The following is a 22,855-nucleotide window of genomic DNA, read 5'->3' on the forward strand; positions in this document are numbered from 1 at the left end:
TATACTGGAATATTTATTCTAACCACTGGAGCACAGCTGCCTGACCAAGCCATAAAAGAAAACAGCACTTCTTTTTATGATCGTTTTAATGAAAGGAGCCTTGTATTCATGTAGATGATTATCTTGTTGAACAGGAAAATATTGCAACACTTCTGTAAATTCTAACGAACTAGCAATGTTCAATTTTGGACATGTTTTTGCATGTATGAGGCGTCACCTGTGTTTGTGAGTATTTTGCAATAAGAGTGTAGCTCCTGTTGATAACATCACATTGAGTTAATATTTAAATTGGCGTCCATGGGCTGCCAAAAAAAACCTCACTGAATAGGCAGTCATGCTGGTACATGCTGGTTATTTGCAGCATTGTTTATCCGATACCCATGCAAGCTAACCTTGTTCATTCTGAGTCACTCCATGTGAAATCAACACAGGGTCATCAGGTCACTTTCTGGAAAGCTTTTCTGCCAGAAAGCATCCTGGGTATTAAAAAAAAAAAATTACCTCATTCCATTTTTAGATAAAACTTTGTGATCTCATTTAGTGATAATTAAATATTATAAAAACCTGCAATCTAGTGACCCAACACACTCTGATCCTAATCTACAGTATGGTGGGGACTAAAAAATGTCATCCTTGTGTCATGATTTACTGTGAAGCTTACACCCAGCAGCTGATTTTCTGCATCCCAGTCAGCACCTGAAGTACAACATTTCTCAAGGGTGGTTATATCAATCCTGACAAATACTTAAATACTGTGATTAAAATACATGGTTTCATTGACCAGTATTTATATTGTGAAGACCATTCTTCTAGGACATGTACAGGGTAACAGGGACTACAAAACTAATGATCAGAACACAAACACCACAGTTTGAAATATTTGTTTAATAGTTTGAATTTACAGCCTAGATTTGACAACAGACAAGAGATAGTCATTTTTATACCAAAAAAAAAAAAAAATTAAAACCACCAGCATCAGTTTTACAATACAAAAAAGATTTTTGACCGAGTAACAGACTGAAATACTTGTTTAATATAGAAATCATAAAATGAACAGAAATCAGAAGTCAGCACAGATTTTTATTTTTTATTTTTTTTGTACCTCATATACATAAATACATACATACAATAATTACAAAGATAAAATATAGACACACTCTAAAGTACTATATCATTTAAGCATCATTGAAAGGGGGCCCTACTACTTTGCACTATATCCCAGATTCAGTACAATTTAACATAAAAGGCCACAGAGTAAGTGTTGAAAAGATAAGGAGCAATCACTTTGGGTTTATTCTGGAGGTGTGGAAGGACTAAACTGGATTTTAAATAATTGAACACTGGTTACTGCAGCACACTTCATCCCCTTGACTAGTATAAAGAGCTTTTTCCCCATACTGCAACATCTATGGGAACAGACTGGTATAAGCATGTTCAGAATTATTTAACTTGTAATGGGGTAAACTGTTCTTCTAAATTGAGAGAAATACAAACATCCAAACTTGGCAACTGCAAGCGAGCACTATATTTCATTGGCTACACATTCCAGTTCAATGCTGCATAGCCTAACTCTTATGCAATAACTGATTATAGTTCCTGAGCAAAAACAAGCCATAAAAAAAGGAATACAATGTTTTTGTAATATAAATTTGTGTTCAATTTCTAAACTCACGAGTTCAAACATTTTTTTTTTTTTTTTAATATTCTTTTGTTTAAAAAGTACAGAACCCAGACTAAATAAAAATATTTTTGGCTGAAATGGGCTGGTAATTGGGAAGGATTGTTACAATGTAGAGGTGTGTTCAGACTGCTATAGGCACTGGGAACTACAGGATGAAGTCAAAGTAAGTTATTATGAAAAATGACTGTCTATATCAGCTGCTCTTCAGTAAAGAATATTTTGATTGTTGACAGACCTTTTGCAGCTCCCTTTTGTAAAGGAATGTTTAAAAATAAATAAATAAATTTGCTGTGGTGAATGTTGTTCTCTGTAAAACATCCCTCCATTCCCCCAACAAGCTCATTTGTCCTAGGTTAGGAGGTCTAGATTTGAAACAGCTAACATTTAATACAGCAGAATCTATGTTTGGCTTAAAGCAAAACATGCTGTGAACTTTAAAGCTTCTCAACGTATGTTGCTGCCTCTTTTACAATACATATTCAAACTTTCCAACTCCTCCACTTACATTGCTTCCATCCCTTCAAAACACCACCTTATTAGTATTGCTATTAGTAATGGCTGTAGCAAAGATTTGTAAATCTAAAAAGAATATATCACACATCAGTTTCTAGCTATACTGTACTTTATTTGACTGGCATGACAGACAAACAAACAGGGAATAACCAGAGACTAGTAAAAGTGTTCGGTAACTATCGGCGCTGTAACTTCAAAAAGGTCCTCTAATATTGAATAGGGAATGAGTTACTGGGTCTCATTTTAAGGTTGTGAGGACCAGGCCTAATGGCTTTCCCATATTTCCAATCCCCAATTTCTACAAGCTTGTGACTACCATTGCCATTGAGCTTGGACTTGTTATAATGGAATTATGTTTTTGATTCTCAAAAACAACTGAAATGATTTAGAAGATTTAAAAATACATCACTAATCAAATTCATCAAGAACTAAAGGCATTAAAATATAAAATGCTGATCTAATTATAAGATAGTGAAAGTAAAGCCTAATGAGGAAATTTAGTTTAGGAACTAAATTTAAAAATCAACCATTTTAGATAAATTAAAAAAAAAACTTTAGGTAGCAGGCTTTGAATTCAAATTATCTGCCCAAAGGATGCATGCCATACTGATCACACCGTTAAACCAGGAGGTAGGGGCGAGGGATCACCATGACGATAATACAAGGACCAGTGAAAGACATCAGGGCAGGGAGTGCTAAAGCCTCTTTTCCATTTGCAGTGGTTTGCTTTCGGTACGGCTTCATTTCAATTGGTGCTCCCGTTTACGTAGATCACACCCAGACCTGTCCTGGAACGCAAAGTAGCGATTTTAAAAGATCATGGCAAAAATTAATAAATAAACCGGTGCTGAGGTTAAAGTACAATAGGTCTTCTGAACTGAACTGTGGTTTAACCTCAGCAGCCGCTTGTTTATTTACATTTGCCATGATGGTCCTTTAAATATACATATACTGTAGTGTACTAACATTTTCCCATTTTTAAAACACAACCTTTCTTTAACGAGTGCTTTCGTGCCATTATGAACCCAGTTCATCTTTATTATCTGATCTGGATATGTGATATTAGTCTATATAAGAAACTAGTACAAACAGAACAAGACCAATAAGTCAAATAGAAAATAGGTGTTTGTTTTTAATAAAAGTAAAATGGAAGTTACAGACAACTTCTCCATCTTGTTTAAAAGTAAATTGAAACGGGAAGGTGCACTGAATTTAAAAGAAAAAAAAAAAAAAAAAAAGGACAAAACTTGTATAAATCTGAAGATCCCTAACCTGTTATTATCTTCTCCTAATTTACTATACTCTTATAATAAGCAAATTAAATCAAGGTGCAGTTACAAAATGACAAATGCATGTCTCACAATACAAATAAACCTTTTTGTATTATTCATTTGTTTTATTTTAAACAAGCCTTTAGGCACAAAAAAAAGAAAAAAGAAAGATGTGCGTTAATGTAGAGTAAAGCCAAAGCATTTTTGGAGAATAGGCAGTTATTTAGAGAAAGTATGCTTTACGGGTAACTGATGCTGGGGTGAACAAATATAACAAAATATCATTATTGCCTTTGTTTTATTTACAGGGAAACCTGAAAAATAACTATTTTTTGAGCCAAATAAAACTTTTAACAGGTGAGGGTTAGGACTACAGTTCATCCACACATTAGACAACAGACTAAGATTATTATATTCTCTATGCTCTTTCATTTATGGCTTGGCACAGCTTTAGCTGTCATATCACAGTCATTCTATTACATGTGGGTCATTCCACATCAAATGGACCAATGGTCCCCACCTCATCATCTTGATTCTTTTGATATTGTGCACTGAGGTACCCGAAGTGTTTTAGGAAGAATCACATAAATATTAGCTCTCAACCGTGACGGATGAAAACAAGCACAGAAAAGGGGCCATGTTGGAGACGTTTGATACTCGCTGCACACACAGAACTGCTCTTCTAGTTTATACATGTCAACTTATTGCCTACTTGTGATCCATGGTCCAAGAGCAGTTATGTGCGTGTAGCAAGTATCAAGAAGATATCTTGAATACTTTGAAAGATCTAACTTCTCAAATTTGGCCCCTTCCTCAATTTCATCCTTCACAGGCACTCCCCCATTACAGGCCCATAACTTAAATAGAACGAGTTGAGAGCTAATATTTTGGGATTCTTCCTAAAACATTTCCAGGTACTTCCATATGCAATATCAAAAGAATCTGAGAGGGTGAGGCAGGGAGGATCCAAAAATTTGATGTGAAATGACCCATGTGCTATTTAAACATGCTAGTGCTCTGCATCAGTAATAAGTCACGGTGATATCAAATGCATACAAAACTGTTTTGACATTGATGTTTTTGTACGTTCTATTTTTGTAACTATTCAGCATTTAACAGGTTTCACTGTACAATAGCTTCCTTAAAACACACAATCCTCTATAATTAAAAATGCATTGTTACAGCAAACTTTTCAAAGCAACACTGACATTGCGAGCAAAGACCCAACATCCTTTCCCATCTGAAGCTACATCAAATTGAACAAGATCTTTCTTTCTTTTTTTTTTTTTAATAGTTTAAAATATAATTCTATGGATACTCTCCTGAATCAACATCCCATTTCTACAGCCAATTCAGTTTTCTTAACAGTTTTGGTGCTAGTCCAATACTGAACTGTATATAACACAAACAATAAACCTTTGATCTGATACAAGGGGAAACAGGTATTTAAAGATGTTGAAAATCAACGTAACCACTTAGGACCTTCCTAGAAATAGCAGATATAAACCTGCCCCCTAATCAGGTTGCAGAAGGGGTATGGAAATACATCATTGGCAAGATGACAAAGAAATTAAACAATTGATGTTAAAAAGATTGCACAGTAAATAGCTCATAAGGAAGAAACCTCCAATGCCCAAATAGGGACTCCAGAAGGCTGTAAATGTTATTACTAAATCTACTGACAGACCAGACAACAAATTCAAAAACATATCCAGCCAAAGGGTTTCTATAATGTGCAGAACAGTCTGCTTTCTAAAGGAAACAAATTTTATTTCATGTGGTTATTCAATTCTGAAATTAAGTTGGTAATTTGGCTCTTGGTAATCATTATTTCAAAGTAGATACATTTACACAATGCACAAAATGGTTGGTTAAAAAAAAAAAAAAAAAAAAAAAATATATATATATATATATATATATATATATATATATATATATATTGGCATTTCTGAAATGGCCACCTTTTTATCAATTTTGTCCCTTGGCGGATAAACAAAGTAGCATCGATTTTTGTCTCAATTGAACACAGTTATCTTCCTGTAACTGAGTCTCCCTGGTGTATCTTTCATACACACACACAGTATGAGGCTATCCCATGTCTTTAATACTAAATCAATGTGTGTATATTTCAAGCTTTATGCGCACTGCAGTAAAACCATCTTTCCTATACAGCATGCATAATTTTCGCTTTGACAAATACTTTTCTTGGCTGTTGAATATTGTGAACTCTTGGTCCTGAGACCCTGAATGGGAGTACTTTGAAATCGTTATGTCTTTGTGTTATGGAAATTGTCTTTGATTTGGATAAACTGGAAATACAGTATACATTACAAGCCAGATCTCACCCTTCTGAATTAAAGGGGTAATTTGTAGTAGATTTTGGCATTCCCGTCATATCTGTATAAGGAAGAAGTCTCTCTGTGTTTGCAGGAAAGAGTCAGAAATGACACATACAGCACTTTCATTATGTCATGGCTTTAGAGGATTATAAGCAAACACTGATGTTCCTAAGTTACACTACATTATTACTTGGTTTAAATAAGCTATTACAATAACAAATAATGGGCATCTGCTTTCAACTTGGAGGCTGGGCAGAAAATACACTGTATGCTCAAATGCAAAACACTGAAATGATGACTGCACTGGAAAGCAAGGAATTTGCAGAGATTCTCTGTAAACACAATGAAACACAGTTTGACTTTTCGTATGGCCAGCTATCTTGTAGTAACAATCCTGTAGTATAATTTCCATAATTACATGGTAAGTCAATCATAATGTTGCCAAGCTTTCAAAAGGAACACAACAGTGGAGCTTAATTGTATAAACTGTTGAAATTCCCAGGGTTTGACTGCGTTTCTGCTTGAACTAATTGCTTTAAACAATGTATTTCTGTTTGAGGTTAATTTCCTTCCTTTGATCTTGAATTTCGCATGTTCTATTTTTCAATAATTCTGGCATGTTAGTTATTCTAATTTAGAAGTAGCTAGCTCAAACTTCAACACAGCTTCACTTGTTTTAATATATATCAAAACATTACTCCTAAAAAGTGAGCATTCTTGTAACAGTTCCAACCAAAAAAAGTACAACAGACCCTGTTATAGTTTCATAAAGTGATTATATCCCATTTTCAAGACAACAGCTGAAATATACCAAAATGAAACCTATACAGTTGTATGCTTGTAGGATTTTTTTTTGTACTATATTTAATTTTATTCAGCTTTATATACTTCTGTATATATATATATATATATATATATATATATATATTACAGTGCTCCCTCGCTATAACGCAGGTCTCGGGGGACACACAATATGAGCGTTATAACCGAACTGCGTTATAAATGGGGGAGGTGGTGGGGGCGCCATGGGATACATAACAACACACATCTGACTAAAATACAAAATAAAATAACTCCCTCTCTATAATGCACGTATAGTGAAGCAAAAATGTAACTATCCGTGAATTAACCATGCATAAAGTACCATGTAATCAACACTAGATTTAAAAAATAAATAAATAAATAAAGAGAGAGAGATGGGAAGAAGGAATGGGCTCGCCCCAGGTTCGGCTACCGGAGCGGGGCTGAAGCGTCTCGTCTCCCGGAGAAAGCTGCAGCTCCTCTTGCAGCAAAAAAGTAAATACATTAGGAAAATTAACAATGTAATAGGCCTAATATTTACTTAGTTATAAAACAAATGCTGAATAAGATGTCTGTGTTATAAAGTGCCAGCGCAGCTTTTCTTCAGTTCAGATACGGTATCAAAAGGGAGAGACAAAAACGGAAGTTAGACTGAGAAGTTGTTTACAGTTTGAACAACGCCGGTACTGTATTTACTGTAGAAATACTGCATGAATCACTAGCATACGGAATTGGGGGACATGCTATAGGATTGTTCTATCCGAGGCGCGTTATAACCGAGAGCCTTATAGGGAGGGAGCACTGTGTGTGTATAATATATATATATATATATATATATATATATATATATATATATATATATATATATAAAAATTATATGGCAGTGGGCCGGACATGTAGCAAGAAGAACAGACCATCGCTGGACAAAGGAGATACTAGACTGGATCCCAAGAGATATAAAGCGACTAAGAAGACGACCTCCAGGAAGATAAAATTAGGAAACGTGCCGGATCAACATGGATGAGGGATGCAGCAGACAGGATTTTGTGGAAGAATCTTGGGGAGGCCTTCATCCAGCAGTGGAATGAAAAAGGCTGAAGATGATGAAGGTGATGATGGATAGATAGATAGATAGATAGATAGATAGATAGATAGATAGATAGATAGATATACATACTTCTGTAATTATATATATATATATATATATATATATATATATATAATGTTTGAAAGTTCATTCCAAACGGAGACAAATTACTTTTTTTTTTTTTTTTTAACAGAACAGACTTTAGAGTTGTGAAGGCCTGGTATAAAAATACATTGTCTATTTTTAAAACAACATCAACAAAAATAATAATCACAGATAAAATAATTGGGGGGGGGAGGTTTCAATGACTTCAGACCAAAACGGTTAAGAGCTGACATCCCTGAAAAAAGATTGGCTGTCCTAAAAAGTGGTTCAAGTGCAATTTGACACATCATTTAGGAATGAGACTGTAGGGCCGCTTCTTTTGGGCTGCTGCTGCTGCTCCACCATCCTGATGCACTACCTCTTACACAAACTGAATACAGGTTTAAAATTAAATGTTCGGATGGAAACAGCCAAAGAGAAATCTTCCAGGAACCGAAGAAAAAGAAAAATTAATTATTTAAAACTGTAATCAGATGTTCATTGCTACATTTAGACATCAGCTAAAAATAAGTGTGTATATATGTACACCAAGTTGCATCAAGAGGTTTTGGAGTAAAATGGAAGCGGCCCAAACTGTTTCCGACCTGCTCTTATCCCAACATCATCAAACAGGACCATTGATAGCTGCTTCAGAAGAAGGCACTGCCTCTTCTCTGCTGTAAAACATCAAATAAACACCAACTTGTGAACAAAAACAATACTTTAAAATTTGTAAATGATCATCTATACAAAACAAACAAACAAATAAATAAATAAATAAATAAATAAGAACGTGAGAGAATACACATTATAGGGTTTTAGTAACAAAGTGTTTTTTTGGTTTTTTTTGGTAGGTAATGTATGTAACATGATGGATCAAGTCACAGATTGGGAACAAATGTATGTAGATTCACTACCTAAAGTGCTACACAGGAAGCAATTATTCTAAAAAAATCTAATTTAAAAAAACAAACCTGGTTTCAATACTGAGTCAATCTGAGAAATTGCTTAGTAAGCTCACATCACAACCTTAGGTATTTAAAAACACAACTGTTTGCTTACTTTCTGTCTTTTGCTATAAGCTCTGTTGTTGTGCTGTCTGTAGCGTTTGAGTTTAGAGGGTCTTCTGACGGATCTATCCTGTGTGGAGATTCACATCCCTTCTGAGGGACATCCGTTATAGTGAGCTTGTCTATAAGCATGGAATCTGCATCACTGTGGGGGTAAAAAACAGGTACAGGTTGGTAAAGGGTGAATAAAGTACATTTTTGGTACTTTTTAATGACCATCTAAAGGCTTTGTGCCCTTTGTTATCGGTTTATTTACCTCATTCCTGCTCCAATTGCAACGCTAATTTAATACATTAATAATTAATACAAGGGGTAAGGGATACGCTTTTTTATGTTACTGATTTAGACTTTTTTAAACTGCTTTCCATCTTTAAAAAACACAGACAAGTTAATTTCAGCAAATACTGAATACCAATTCAACATGCAATGATCATTTCAACTAACACATGATACACTGGTTACATTAATTACACACACACACATCACTATGGTCACATAATGGTGCTGGCATGGATTTTACATCATGACGAAAATGTGGTGTACAACCTCTCAGTAGAGTGTACATCCACATGAAAAACAGATTTTCTTCCTATTTTGCCAGAAATGTTTGTACCTAAGGATAATTGTACCTGAAGCCTGATATATGTACAGTATGGATGGCCAACAATCCAGCTAACACGTTGCTGCAAATGGTTTGCCTCTTGAAAGGTGTAATTAGTGGAGCAATACAAACGTATCAATTTACAATATATTTAGTTAAAACATGTTAGGCTGACACACTTCAAAAACTTCCTCCAGGCATGCACAGGGTTATAACTTCTGATGTAAAATATCAGCATTAGTGTATGTATCTGCAGTTTGCATTTCAATTTCAGTTAACAAAAATAAATTATTTATATATATATATATATATATATATATATATACATATATATATATATATATATATATATATATATATATATATATATATATATATATATATATATATATACACACACACAGTGCCTACAGTAAGTATTCACCCCCCTTGGATGTTTTCAGTTTGTTGTGTTACAACCTGAAATCTTGATGCATTTAAATGGGATTGTTTTTCCTCTGATTTACACAACCTACTCAACACTGTGAAGAGGCAAGATAATTTTTTATTGTGAAACAACAGTTAATGAAAAATAAAAAAACTGAAATGGTCTTGGTTAGATAAGTATTCACCCCCCTGAGTCAATACTTGGTAGAACCAGCTTTGGCAGCAATTACAGCTGTGAGTCTTTTGGGGTAAGTCTCTACCAGGTTTGCACATCTGGATCATGCAATATTCGTCCATTCTTCTTGGCAAAATTGTTCAAGCTCTGTCAAGTTGGATGGGGATCATTGGTGGACAGCAATCTTCAAGTCTTGCCACATATTCTCAATCAGATTCAAGTCCAGTCTTTGACTGGGCCACTCTAGGACATTCACTTTCTTGTTTTTAAGCCACTCCAGTGTCGCTTTGGCTGTGTGCTTGGGGTCATTGTCCTGCTGAAAGGTGAATCTCCGTCCCAGTCTTAGGTCTTTTGCAGCCTGAAGCAGGTTTTCCTGAAGGATTTGCCTGTATTTAGCTCCATCCATTTCGCCCTCTACCCTGACAAGCTTCCCTGCCGATGAAAAGCATCCCCATAGCATGATGCTGCCACCACCATGCTTCACAGTAGGGATGGTGTTACCTGGGTGATGTGCTGTGTTGGGTTTGCGCCAGACATAACGCTTTGCATTTAGGCCAAATAGTTTCATTTTTGTTTCATCGGACCACAGAATCTTTCGCCACATCTTTTCAGTCTCCCACATGCCTTTTTGCAAATTCCATGCAGGATTTTACATGGGCTTTTTTTCAGAAATGGCTTCCTTCTTGCCACTCTTCCATACAGGCCAGATTTGTAGAGTACCTGAGCTATTGTTGACACATGGACAGTTTCTTCCATCTCAGCCATGGAACGCTGTAGCTCTTTCAGAGTTGTCATTGGCCTCTTGCTGGCTTCTCTGACCAATGCCCTTCTTACCCGGCTGCTCAGTTTGGGAGGACGGCCTGCTCTAAGCAGATTCTGGGTGGTGCCATATACCTTCCACTTCTTAATGATCGACGTGACTGTGCTCCAAGGGATTATATGCCTTTGAAATCTTTTTATACCCCTCCCCTGATCTATGCCCTTCCACAACTTTTTCCCGGAGTTGTTTTGAAAGCTCCTTGGTCTTCATGGTAGTATCTTTGCTTTGAATGCACTACCCAACTGTGGCACCTTACAGAGACAGGTGTATTTAATCTGAAATCATGTGAACCACTTTTATTGCACACAGATGGACTCCATTTGACTTATTGTGTGAATTCTGAAGGCAACTGGTTGCACCTGAGCTTATTCAGAAGTGTCATTGCAAAGGGGGTGAATACTTATCTAATGAAGACTTTTCAGGTTTTTATTTTTAATTGATTTGTTTTTTCACTCCCCCCCCCCCATTTTTTGCATCAAGATTTCAGGTTGTAACACAACAAACTGTGAAAAACGTCCAAGGGGGGTGAATACTTACTATAGGCACTATGTGTGTAATATATATATAAGGGGCCAGATGATGTCACTTTTTAAAAGGTCTACATGATTGTTTGGATAGGTAGCTTGCAATTTCAAGTAAAACAAAAAGCAAAACAAAAAGGTGAAGCACCATGTGGATAATCCTAGTGCACTGTGCATGTTTGCTACATACCATCTAACTGAAGGCCTAAATATTCTGAGCCACAGCAGCAGGGAGAGAAAGGGAGAAAAAGAGAAATGAGGCCACGATAAGAACAGCGAACAGGAAAGGCATAGCATGTACAGTAAAGCACCAGTTATTGCACAAAAGAAATACAGAATTAAGTGTTAAGCAGTGTGACACCACAGTAATTTTCAAAGTACAGTGTTACATTATATATATATATATATATTAAGGGCGAAACCCGATGCTGGGCGAATCTAATTGCCTTTTATTTGGGCGAATCTAATTTTGCATTTCTACTCTCCCCTGCCAGCTTCCAAGTGCGTGTCGAGGTACCTGCCTCGCCTCCACTTCTGACAACAATGTAGCAACGGTGTGCTGGGCTTCCAGCGGCAGTGCAGAAAAGGCAGGACACCAGGGCTGGTTTTAATAGTGGTTTTTATAGTGGTCTTTTTATTAGTTCTCTCTCAAAAAGTCAAAAAGTCTCACTCCTCCATATGTGCAGGCAAACTGCTCTAAAATGTGTACATTTTAGTGAGCAATTCCAGTAAAAAGGAACAACTTAAAAAAATGTGAAAAGCATTCTTTAACAATGTATACCCACTGCACATTGTGCATTGGCAGGAGGACAAATTACAGTTCCCTTATCAGTATAGAGTGTTTGTTATGGGAGCCCAACAATTATATAATAATCTGCTATTGTTTGCTTAAAATGACTGTATGGAAAGTGTTCTATTTACAGGAAGAATTACTACGACTACCACTACTGCATATTTCAGTGGTTTTAATGTTAAAGAATTTAGAATCTGCTGTACCGTCCCTATTTTGTCACACATATTGTATCCTGTGTCATGTAGTACATGTTAAACACAGGTTTGTTCTCCTGGTATCTGTGCGCAACATTACAATGTAGAGTATAGTCAGTAGGTTAATCACATTTTATGCCCTTTTTTCTACTAAAAATATGATGCTAAATGAAATATAGGCTCTGTGCGTACTGCATTGTTTTTTTTTTTGTACAGCAGCATTTTAGGACTGTGTTTAATGTATGCATTGGACTAAAACATCTTTGTGAATACGATTACCCCTCCTGTATTGGTTACAGATTGGTACAATTGACCAATCAATTTCTTGCAAGGAGGCCTCTGACAGATAAGAGCACTAAAGAACCTTTAAGAAAATATGTACACAGATAACAATACTGTACTGTATTTATTATGTATTTACTCATTGCCGCTGCAAAAACACAAGTCAATTGACATTCAACAGTTCTATAGGTAGGTGCACCTCATAGTTTAAATTTTAGGGGCAGTGCCTTGCAGTGCATAGTAAGTCATAGTCATCAAACAGATTCTAACTTGTGGTACATGTACTGTTACAGTCCATGAAACAGAACGTTTAAGGAATAAGGCAACATGCATTTAACCAGGACACTGCTATATTCTAAATGTATGTTCCATTACTATAGTTTTATTCATTGTAAAAGCATCCCAGTGTTCAGACAAAGGCTTACAATGCAAGTTTATGAACACCCTGGATGAACCCAAGACCACTAGAATTCTGTCTGTTCAGGTTTTCACTTTTTAAAAATATAGATACTTTAATTATTCACCTGGCATTAGAGCCCCATAAAATATTGGTGCTTGCATTACCAGTACACTGGAGCAGGTATTCCGCACATATCCTATTTATTACTGTCCATTGTTTTTGGGTCTCCCCCTAAACTGTCACATAATGCAAATAAATGGTGCTTTGCTGTAAAAAGCATACATTAAAAACCCTTTATTTTCTACAGTACTACTAAATAATAAACAAAAAATTAGAAGGTATAGATGCAGTATCCCTTTGTCTCTCATATACAAGAAACATCTGTTCATAAAAATATATTTAGTCTAATGAATTAAAGAACATGCTCTCCCATTAAGGAATTTTGGTTAAATAGACATTTTTAGACAATGGGATACTGAATCTTTATAGCAGTTATCTGAAGCATATCTGTGCTCCAAAAACGTATATAGAGATTGCCCCAACTATACATCACAGGTCACACAAAAGAAAAGCTACTTCTATACAAAAGATGTGCTGGTTTTTGTACCTGTAGGAGTCCTTCCCTCTAGTTGCCATGCCCAAGGTTGTTGCCAAAAATTAATGAACACAGGGAATGATAAAAATAATAATCATAACAATCTTTCATAGTGTACATTTCAGAATAACACAAATCGTACCACTTAATGTATCATCTATCACACATGTATTTTGTAAATAGTCTGTATTGATAAATTTAACAAAGTCAGTCAAAGGCATTCATGAAACTTCTGGGGGAAAAAAAAAAAAATCTGGAAAAAGTTTTAAAAATATCAAACTTTAATTTGATTCATCATTTTTAACAAATCTGTCTAAGTAACTTAGGTATTTATAAACAGGGTTTGGGTTCTGATTCCCATCTCTTTTGTAGAGCCGTTATTAACAGCATCTAATATTCTGGATTCTTCAGCTCTAGTTTTCTTAAATTATTTTTTTTAGAATTTTTTTTTTTTTATCATGCATAGTTCTTCAGGAAGGATGCCATTTAACACATAATTGAACAAGCATTCATGACCACCTACTATGGTACTATGTATTAGCTTTTTGTTGTATTTACCATGAGGAGCCATTTATAAAAAAAAAAAAAAAAAAAAAAAATATATATACTTTTTTTTTTTTTTTTTTAAATACCTAAGAATTGAAACGTGTCACTGTTGTTATTCACCGCACCTTGTGAAGACTGCTTTCTCATTTTTGGCGTCCATGGTGAGTTTGACGGTTTCATGCCCTGAGCCAGTCTTTATGGTTTCTGTGACTATGTCTGTTTTATCTTCCTCCTCTTCACTGTCAGACCCGCCAGACGAGCTGCTGTCAGATGCCACCAAAGGTGCCTTTCGTGCCACACAAACGTTCCAGACGCAAGGGGAGGAGCCACTAACTGTAAGTACCACACAACAAACAGCTTTAGGTTTTATGTCCTGTGACAAGGGAATACTGGGGTTACAACCACAAGTAATTGATTTTGGCATTCAACAGTCTAGTGAGACTGCAGTGTACTGTTGCCTTGCCCACTCCTTTTGTGTACAAAACCACACTATGGTGCAGCATATCACTGTGCTACCTAGTGCCCAAAATGTATCATTGCATCTGTTATTAAATCATTTAATGGTTACATGGAAGTTTCAGTTCTGTTTAATTAAACATTCCTTTCTATAATCCAGAAAGTCACATGACCACATTAGAGATCAAAGTTGCCTGTAAATTTTATTTTCTGTTTGTTGTAGTTTGCTAGAGTGCTTTTCTCAAATGTGAATCCAACTCCTTTAATCTTGACCATCATCTGCTGTGTTTCCAAAATATTCTTCTTAAACAGATGTTGGAAATAATGACCTCTTTTATGGCTATTGACTTTTTAATGCAGTTTAGCTACTGTGTAATGGATTTAATCCAGTGAATATATTAAAAATATTGTTTTCTTTAGAAAGTACCAGAAATTGTGTATGTTTGTCAAATTAATTAGTGGCTAATGTTCACTAAATGCATGTTTAACATGTATTCTTGAATTGTCTTATATTAAGTGTAGGAGTATATGTTGATATAGTTTTGCAGGAACATAACATCCCTTGATGTTAAAGGATAAGAAGTATGCATTTGTGAAGCATTGTTGACCTATTGCCTTTTTAACCTATTGAATCAAGTCTGAGATTCTTACAGTGGTTTTTAAAACAATAATGTTCATGTACTTACAGTTTTTGTCCTGGTTTTGTTTGGGGTGCTCTTCAGAATCATTACTGTCTGAGTCGACAGGGGAGCTACATCTGGGGCCAGACTCTGAGCTGCAAAAACAGCATTTAAAATAAAAACCTACAATAAAGGAGGATTAGCTTAAATGTGAAACAGCAAAGAGTTTAAAATGTAAACTGCACATTACTTAAATAAGAATACAGTCTTATGAAGAACTATATTGCATTCCTTTTATATTATTATTACAAAAAAGTAGTTAATTACTTATTAAAAATGCACTTAAATACAATTGCAACCCCCCCCCCCCCCCAAAGAATAAATAAAGGTGCTGTTAAAGATTGCTATACCTGTTACGATATTAACAATTATTTCAGAGGATTATCTTAAACACTATTAATTGAATAGTTTCAAGTACAAAAACATGAATGTGTTTGTTCTCATGCTGAAAATGGTCCAATTGAAAATATCTAAACACAACTGCCTTAGAACATACAAAGAAACTGCATTCTACAAATCAATATGGCTGGTTTCACAGACCATGATTATCACTAGTCTTGGACTAGACTAATGTTGACTTAGGTAAGGAAATCCAAGATTAGTGCTAATCAGGGTTTGTGAAACCAGACGTTGATGTATTAAGCTTAAATCAAGCCTTGCCTCTCTCTCATACTGTATGCTATAGAATAGAGCTGCTGCTCAATACTGCACACAGGCTTCACTTTTAAGCGGAAGATGCCCCCTAGAGGATTTACCTTATAAAAGCAAGTTCTAACATTCTCTCATTCTTACATAAATAAAGACTACAATTTCTTTGAGCCTTTATTTATTTATTTATTTATTTAATTATTAAACTCCCCCCAACATGTATTTTGGTAGTGTATTCTTGGAATTCCTCTCCAATCTAAACATAAAAGCCTTCAAATATAATGCAAGTTAATGAAACTTCAGTGTTTAATTCTAAGAATATGTGATTACTGTATAGGGCGAGTGAACTAAATGCTAAGGGCCTACACTCACCAACAGAAAGGCTGAAAGTCTGTAAACTTTGCCCATCCTTTTCCCTCGGTTATAGTGGTATCGCATGCTGCTGCTGCTGCTGAATCCCAGATGCTGGAGCCCACATCCACAGCCGCGCATGGAAGGGGAGGCTTAGAGTTCACTGTGTCCTCAAAGGTAGCTGTCCATACAGGGCCTAAAAAACCATTAATGAGCCAAATGAATAGATCAGGTAATTCCATAACATTAGGTAGTATTAGGAAGTAAAATAAGCTGCCAATGCCAAGTTATTAAATAGGAATATTTTTAATATATTCATTTTTATATCATTACTTTTGGGTGAATCTGCTTGTTTGCTCTCAGCCTGGCGATTCCGGTTTCCATTGGTTTCTGTCTTGGCTGCTGGCTCTCCAGGCTCTGGCTGTGGCTGGGGCTCTGGCTGTGGCTTGGGCTCTGGCTGTGGCTGGGGCTCTGGATCCTGTTCTTCCTCTGAATCGATGCTCCCATCCTGCTCTCCGTTTTCCACATCACTCTTAGAGGAGCTTTCAGAGGTATTTGAAACACCAAACCTATTGCGGAGTCAATAATCACAGCATAACTAATGTACCACAGTGCTTGAGCAGGCCAGAATTCAAATCCATGAGCTGGCTTCTGCACTCAGCAACATTTCTCCTATTGTTGATGTAAATTACAAGTTTTAGCAATTTATTCAAAGTAAAACAATGTAGGCTTGTCATAGAAGTCATGTTGTTAACCTTATACCACTAGCAATGTCTCAGTTTTCTTTCACTTTTACTTTACAGTACCAAATTATGCCTAATCTGTAAATGTCCATGTGGCTGAATGTGAGTGACAAGGCCCTGACTGTGTGCTGCTTCACAGAACTGTGGAGCTTTCTAGAACAAAACCCAAGATAACAGATGATGATAAAAGATCAATATAAGAAAACAAAGAATACCCCCCAAGTCTCGGCTACCCTACAGACTTGACCACGGTTATATATTAGTTCTACTGGAACGTAATTGAACCTGACTATCTCAGACTTACCTTGTTCTCGATTTGACTTGCGTTGCATAGTTGATCTCTTTCTCTTCCCAGATGTCCTCTTCATCCTCATTGTCATCAAACTGCTGTATCCGCTCCTTACAGCATGCCTCAAACACAGCTGCATTTGGCTAAAAGTTTTTAAAAAAAAAAATGAATTAATAAGAAATTATATTATGTACCGTTTACAGTTCTATACTTGCAGTATTTAATACTATGAGTGCTACTTTCCCAGGTCAGCTCTTCAATAACTGCACCATCTCAGGCAACATGTTTGTGTGTGAGGGTGGGGGACAACAATAACAAACCAGCATGTAACAGCATGCCTTTGGCCTGATGCGCATAACTACTCATGGTACATAACTGATGCTATACCACTAGTCGTTGGGTACTAACGCTTATGAGGTAATCAGAGGTGTAGTGTTAATTTAAGTGTCCTCTAACCAAAGCTTGATTTTTAATCACTGCTGGTTCATGATTTTTATATTTCTCCATTATATTTCTTTGTACTGAGCAAATAACTTGCATGAAGAGCAATCTAGAGTTAAGAAGTAGGCATTATTTTCCACTGGTAACTTTCAAACTTTGAGAAATAAAGATTTCAAGAAAGAGAGATTGTACTTACACTATCATCATCAGCATCTAATGTGAAATTTATTTCTGCAATCCTGTCAAACGTGGCACTAAAAAAAGAAATAAAAATTGGAAATCGGATGTTTTATTTTAAATAAAAACAAAGCAACCCAGTGGCATAATGTAAGGGGAATGACCTTTCATATTATAGTTTTTAAACATGAAGCAAAATTGATAAGTGAAAATGAATATCGCAGTGGCTGTAAAGTGGAAAAAGTATATGTAATTATGTATAACTGTGTTGCTAACAGTTTCTGAGAGGCTGGAAGTTGCACATTTGACTGCAAAATGTTTTTTTTTTTTTTGTTTTTTTAATTTATTTATTGGTCAATGACCATAATGAAACTTGATCCAAGAGATTCATAAAATAAAGCTGTGTACCAAATATGAGGACAATAGAGCATGCTGTCTCCAGCCAGCAGACACCTAAAGTAAAATGACTTCAGACATGAGACATCAGCATTTTAAGAAGAGGCAACAGATTTCAGTTACGAGGCAGTTGGTCAATCGGCAGCAACAACTTCTGTCTCAGCTGTTACCTCAGAGTTCTGGGTAAGCAAGCTATTGAGTTAGTTCTGATTCCTCCCACTGATCCCTAAATCAGAACTGTATGCTGGTTATATATTAATCTGTATCCTCTAGTGAACATTATAATACAAATATCAAACTTAGGCTGTTAAAGAGGAACACTGTAAGCCTATAACAATCTATTTAAAATAACCTAAAGGGGTTTAGTAAGCATACACACTTAGCACATACAGTATTATAATCTTTCCATTGTTTGTTTTCAATAGCATCACAGATGGTAAAAGATTCCAATCAATTCTTACTTTACGTTGTCGGTTTGTTCTGCGAATTCCTCGTCGTTAAACCCAAACTGGTCTACAAAATTGGCAGTCATCTGCTGGATCTGATAATCTGAAAACGCCTATAAAATTATAGAAATAGAGGATTTAAAATTACAAAATAATAAAGTTAAACTAATTTCACGTTTCTATTATTTAGTCTAGCTTAGTAGCCAGGTCAATTTAATGCAGTTACTCCAGGCTTAATTTTCACATGTATATACTTTATTACAGTATTACAGTACAAGTGATGCCATTTAGTGCATAACAGCACTTTTAAAAGCCTCTCACACACTTAGGGGTACACTTCCCATCACAGATAGTTTGCAACGTAATGTTTTATGACATGCACAAGAGCCTCAAAAAGATATACAATGTATCACTGAAATCAGCTCACAGGCAGGATCCTGAAATTAAAAGATACCTTTCTATTTTACAATGATCAGTAACTTTGTTTTTCTTTATCTTTTTAGAGTATTAAAATGGATAAGTAGGGCCACTATATTGTCTTTTTGTATATTTATTGTTTTGGTGAAAACTGTTTTAGTTTTTTACTCTTTCAAATACAACCCTATAGATTTAGTAAGTTTAAACAGCTGTTTCCTGGTTACTTACCACTACCGTGCCCCTCTAACCCCTGATCATACCCTGACTAAAGGGTATCGTTTTCAAAGAGTAGAAGTAATGTGCCAATAATAAGTCAAAGCATCTCTCCTACCTGCTGAAGCGATATCTCATTATGGAATGGGCTTTCCATGTCATCATCTTCACTGGAAGAGTGTAGGTTGTGCGTGCTCACCTGGAGAAGTGGAAACTTGTCATGACTTTTAAACTATATACTTGGGTGTGAACTTTTAGTGACCCATTTGTTTAAAAAAAGAAACGTTATATAGTATGTTTTTGAATTTGTTGTGATTATTGCTTGGTTATCTACTACATTATAATTGTAAGTTCAGCAAACAATTCTGCTGTAATTGTAATTATATCTGACCCCAGGTCTGCTGAGCATTGGACTTTTTGTGTGCATTAAACATGATGGAATTGTACTTTTTATTCTCTCACCAGATCAACAGTGTTTCTTCTGTTTGTCTCAGTTAAAGTCTCCTCTACAAAACTTTCCCACCGTCCTTGACAGTCCTCAGGCAGCTCTGGAATGAGACAGCAGTGTTAAAGTACTGTAGTAATCTCATTGTAGTGCTCTAGCAAAGATGGGAAGTATTCGCAATATTAAATTAAATAACTAAAACAATCAATACCTTTGATGAGGTCACTAATTTGAGCCTGGACAGGTCCTTTCTCCATGTTCTGTACCACAGTATTAGCTATTCTGGTGAGATGCCCCATGTTGCCTCTTCTCATCCCACCTTCTGCCCTAGAATACAGAGAAAGCCATGGACAGATTTACAGACAATATACAGTAGACCGAATAAGTCAAATTCCAAGACATTATAATTCAAATATTAAGAAAAGATTCAACATGCTTTCAAATTGGAAAGATTCAACATGGCCCCAACTTTTTCTTGACTGACAATTGTTTAGGGCTGCATCTTTTACAAAACATAAGTGTTACCACAGTCTTCAGAGTGTAAAACATGTAACATGATGATAAAGATCAATTTTTAAAAAGCACAGAGCTGTTCCCCCCCACCCCCAATTACAGTTCTTACTGTATTTTATCATTTGCTTCCCAGGCATCCAGTATCCTCTGCACCAAACAGCACTTCTGGAAAAGCTATTAAGATAGAAGCACATGGTTATTAACAGGAAAGTAGATCCCTATAAACTACTTCCACAGTATATAGTTGATAAAATGTGTACGTATATACGGAACAGTTCCTCCTTAACTCAAAAACGTCCTAGTTTCATTAGAATTGGATAACTTAAGGTTATCACCATTGGTAAAAAATGTAAGAGTGACACCTACACTATTTCCCTGTTGCTGGGGATATTCAGGGTAACAGCATGTGGTTGGACAGTGTGATAATACAACAGAAATAATAATCTTATCCTTGGCATCTAGTAAGTGCCTTTGCCATTAGATCTATCCCATTACATTGTTCTTGCTCACAACACAATGTTATATTTGTATTTTAAGAGCACACGTGGTACAATCCTAGATCATCAAAACCTGCTTCTATGATTTTTCATCAAAACAATTTGTCAGACCACCTTTTTTGGGAGACCCTGCTTGTCAAGTTTGACTCTCAATACTGCACAATTTAACATTGTCATGATGCAGTACATGGTGCAAAATGTAATGCTTACCATCTAATAATAGACCACTAGAGACTTCTACCACTGAATAATAGAGGTCATATATTGCTCAATGTACTTCATTAAAAGTAGAAATTAATTGTGTGGGGGATCCCACACAACTAAGCAAAACTACTCACATGTTGTCCAGTTATGGTTTTTTGTCTGTGCATTTGTTCATTGAATGAATTCAAACTCCCAAGCCATAGTATATAAGTGAATATATTGTATAAATAAAATATACGTTTATTGAACGTTAGCATCATTTTTGTATTTCTGTCTGTTTACAGTGGCATGTTTGGGAATTTTTATTAAATATGCCCCTAAGGAAATGCAATTTCTGTATAAGAAATATAGATTTAATAAGTTTAAACAGCTGTTTCCTGGTTACTTACCACCAGTGTGCCCCTCTAACCCCTGATCATAGCTTATGTGGCCATGGCATAAAGCAGACAAGCAGCACAAGAAAGTGAAAAGTTACCAGAAAGCAGAATACTGTTTCTGAGAGATGTTCCAGCGACGTTCTAGTTTAAAATACCTACTTAAGCAGTATAACCATCATTAGAAGGCATTACCGCTTGATAGTTAACTAAGGTTTTATTGTGATTAGATACTAGTTAACAGTTCAAACATTTTAAATATGTAATTTACAGGTCAACTACTGTGTCGTAGTGCAATGGAGTGGATGAAAGGTTTTAATATGCATTAAATAATTTAGGTTTTTTTTTTTAATAAGAAAAGAAAAAAAAAACCCTACATGTGTCACAAGGATATTCTCAGAGCTGCTGTCAGTGGGGTTCTCTGGGTTTGGATTCTCGCTCTGTTCATCCTCAGCTTTATTCGCTGGACTCCCTGCTGTCTTCTCTTCAAGTGCCGAGTGGGTCAAGATAGCTGCTATACACAGCTCCACTTGGAAGTGCAAAAAGTTATTCCAGGTGTATTTAAAAAACAAGTCCTAGGTGTAGAAACAAAGCTGTTAAAATGGTACAGAGGTGCAGTACTTTCACATCTGAAAATTATTATTATTATTATTATTATTATTATTATTATTATTATTATTATTATTTATTTCTTAGCAGATGCTCTTATCCAGGGTGACTTACAATCGTAAACAAAAAATACAAACAAAAAATGTTTTAACAAAGCAATTTTGCTTTCAGAACTTCAACATAGTATCTTCAAAGAGAATACAAACATCTGTATTGTTGCACTTATAGAAGAAAAAAAAAAATGTAATTAATATCATTGTACTAGAAAATACTTATAGGATGGGGCAGGCATATTAAACCTTTATACAATACTAGCCAGGCTGTTGATAAGCTGAAAAATGATTAAGTTACTAGCCCACAATACTTACAAGTAGAAGATCCATGGTATCAAGCCTGCATAGTTCCTGGTTGATTCTGGCTGTGCTGGTCTGAAGCAAGGAGGCAATGAGTCTGGAAACGTGAAGGCGAGCATTTCCCAGCGGCTCCTCGAGTACTCCTATTGTAGTCAGTATTGCACTTTTCTATAATATATAAATAAATAAAAATAAGTATACAAGAAGATTTTGTTAACGTTTAGAATATACAGTGCTCCCTCTTTAATTCACTATCTGACTTGCACATCAAAATTATTATTGTGAATTAGTAAATGTACAATTTACTGTCAATTATCAAATTGTGAAGTTGATTTATATGATTTTTGCGTAAAAGTCCAAACTGTGTTTCTTGTGAGTGAGATGGACACCTGTTTGCTAGAAAA

General features: G+C 35.6%; 1 protein-coding gene across 7 annotated transcripts in view; it reads right to left on the minus strand.

Annotated features, from left to right (window-relative positions):
- Positions 1-1,073: 1,073 nt before the first annotated feature.
- ppp6r2a (protein phosphatase 6, regulatory subunit 2a) overlaps positions 1,074-22,855 on the minus strand; it is a 44,444-nt gene continuing 22,662 nt past the window's right edge. For 2 of the 7 annotated variants that reach the window (XM_034032132.3, XM_058985825.1), the window contains 17 exons: positions 22,467-22,619; positions 21,867-22,064; positions 20,524-20,588; positions 20,113-20,228; positions 19,919-20,004; positions 19,575-19,655; positions 18,842-18,939; positions 18,004-18,061; positions 17,382-17,509; positions 16,668-16,903; positions 16,356-16,530; positions 15,342-15,430; positions 14,325-14,532; positions 13,666-13,683; positions 11,580-11,603; positions 8,839-8,991; positions 7,460-8,453 (listed from right to left, as the gene is read on the minus strand). In XM_034032132.3, the coding sequence (XP_033888023.3) occupies positions 8,402-8,453; positions 8,839-8,991; positions 11,580-11,603; positions 13,666-13,683; positions 14,325-14,532; positions 15,342-15,430; positions 16,356-16,530; positions 16,668-16,903; positions 17,382-17,509; positions 18,004-18,061; positions 18,842-18,939; positions 19,575-19,655; positions 19,919-20,004; positions 20,113-20,228; positions 20,524-20,588; positions 21,867-22,064; positions 22,467-22,619 (1,938 nt within the window). In that variant the 3' untranslated portion in view covers positions 7,460-8,401. Of the gene's footprint in view, positions 2,983-7,459; positions 8,454-8,838; positions 8,992-11,579; positions 11,604-13,665; positions 13,684-14,324; positions 14,533-15,341; positions 15,459-16,355; positions 16,531-16,667; positions 16,904-17,381; positions 17,510-18,003; positions 18,062-18,841; positions 18,940-19,574; positions 19,656-19,918; positions 20,005-20,112; positions 20,229-20,523; positions 20,589-21,866; positions 22,065-22,466; positions 22,620-22,855 lie in introns of those variants that run through there. The other 5 variants (XM_058985826.1, XM_034032133.3, XM_034032134.3 and 2 more) reach the window with 5 other exon arrangements.

This window comes from Acipenser ruthenus, chromosome 14, assembly GCF_902713425.1.
Source record: "Acipenser ruthenus chromosome 14, fAciRut3.2 maternal haplotype, whole genome shotgun sequence".
NCBI lineage: Eukaryota > Metazoa > Chordata > Actinopteri > Acipenseriformes > Acipenseridae > Acipenser > Acipenser ruthenus.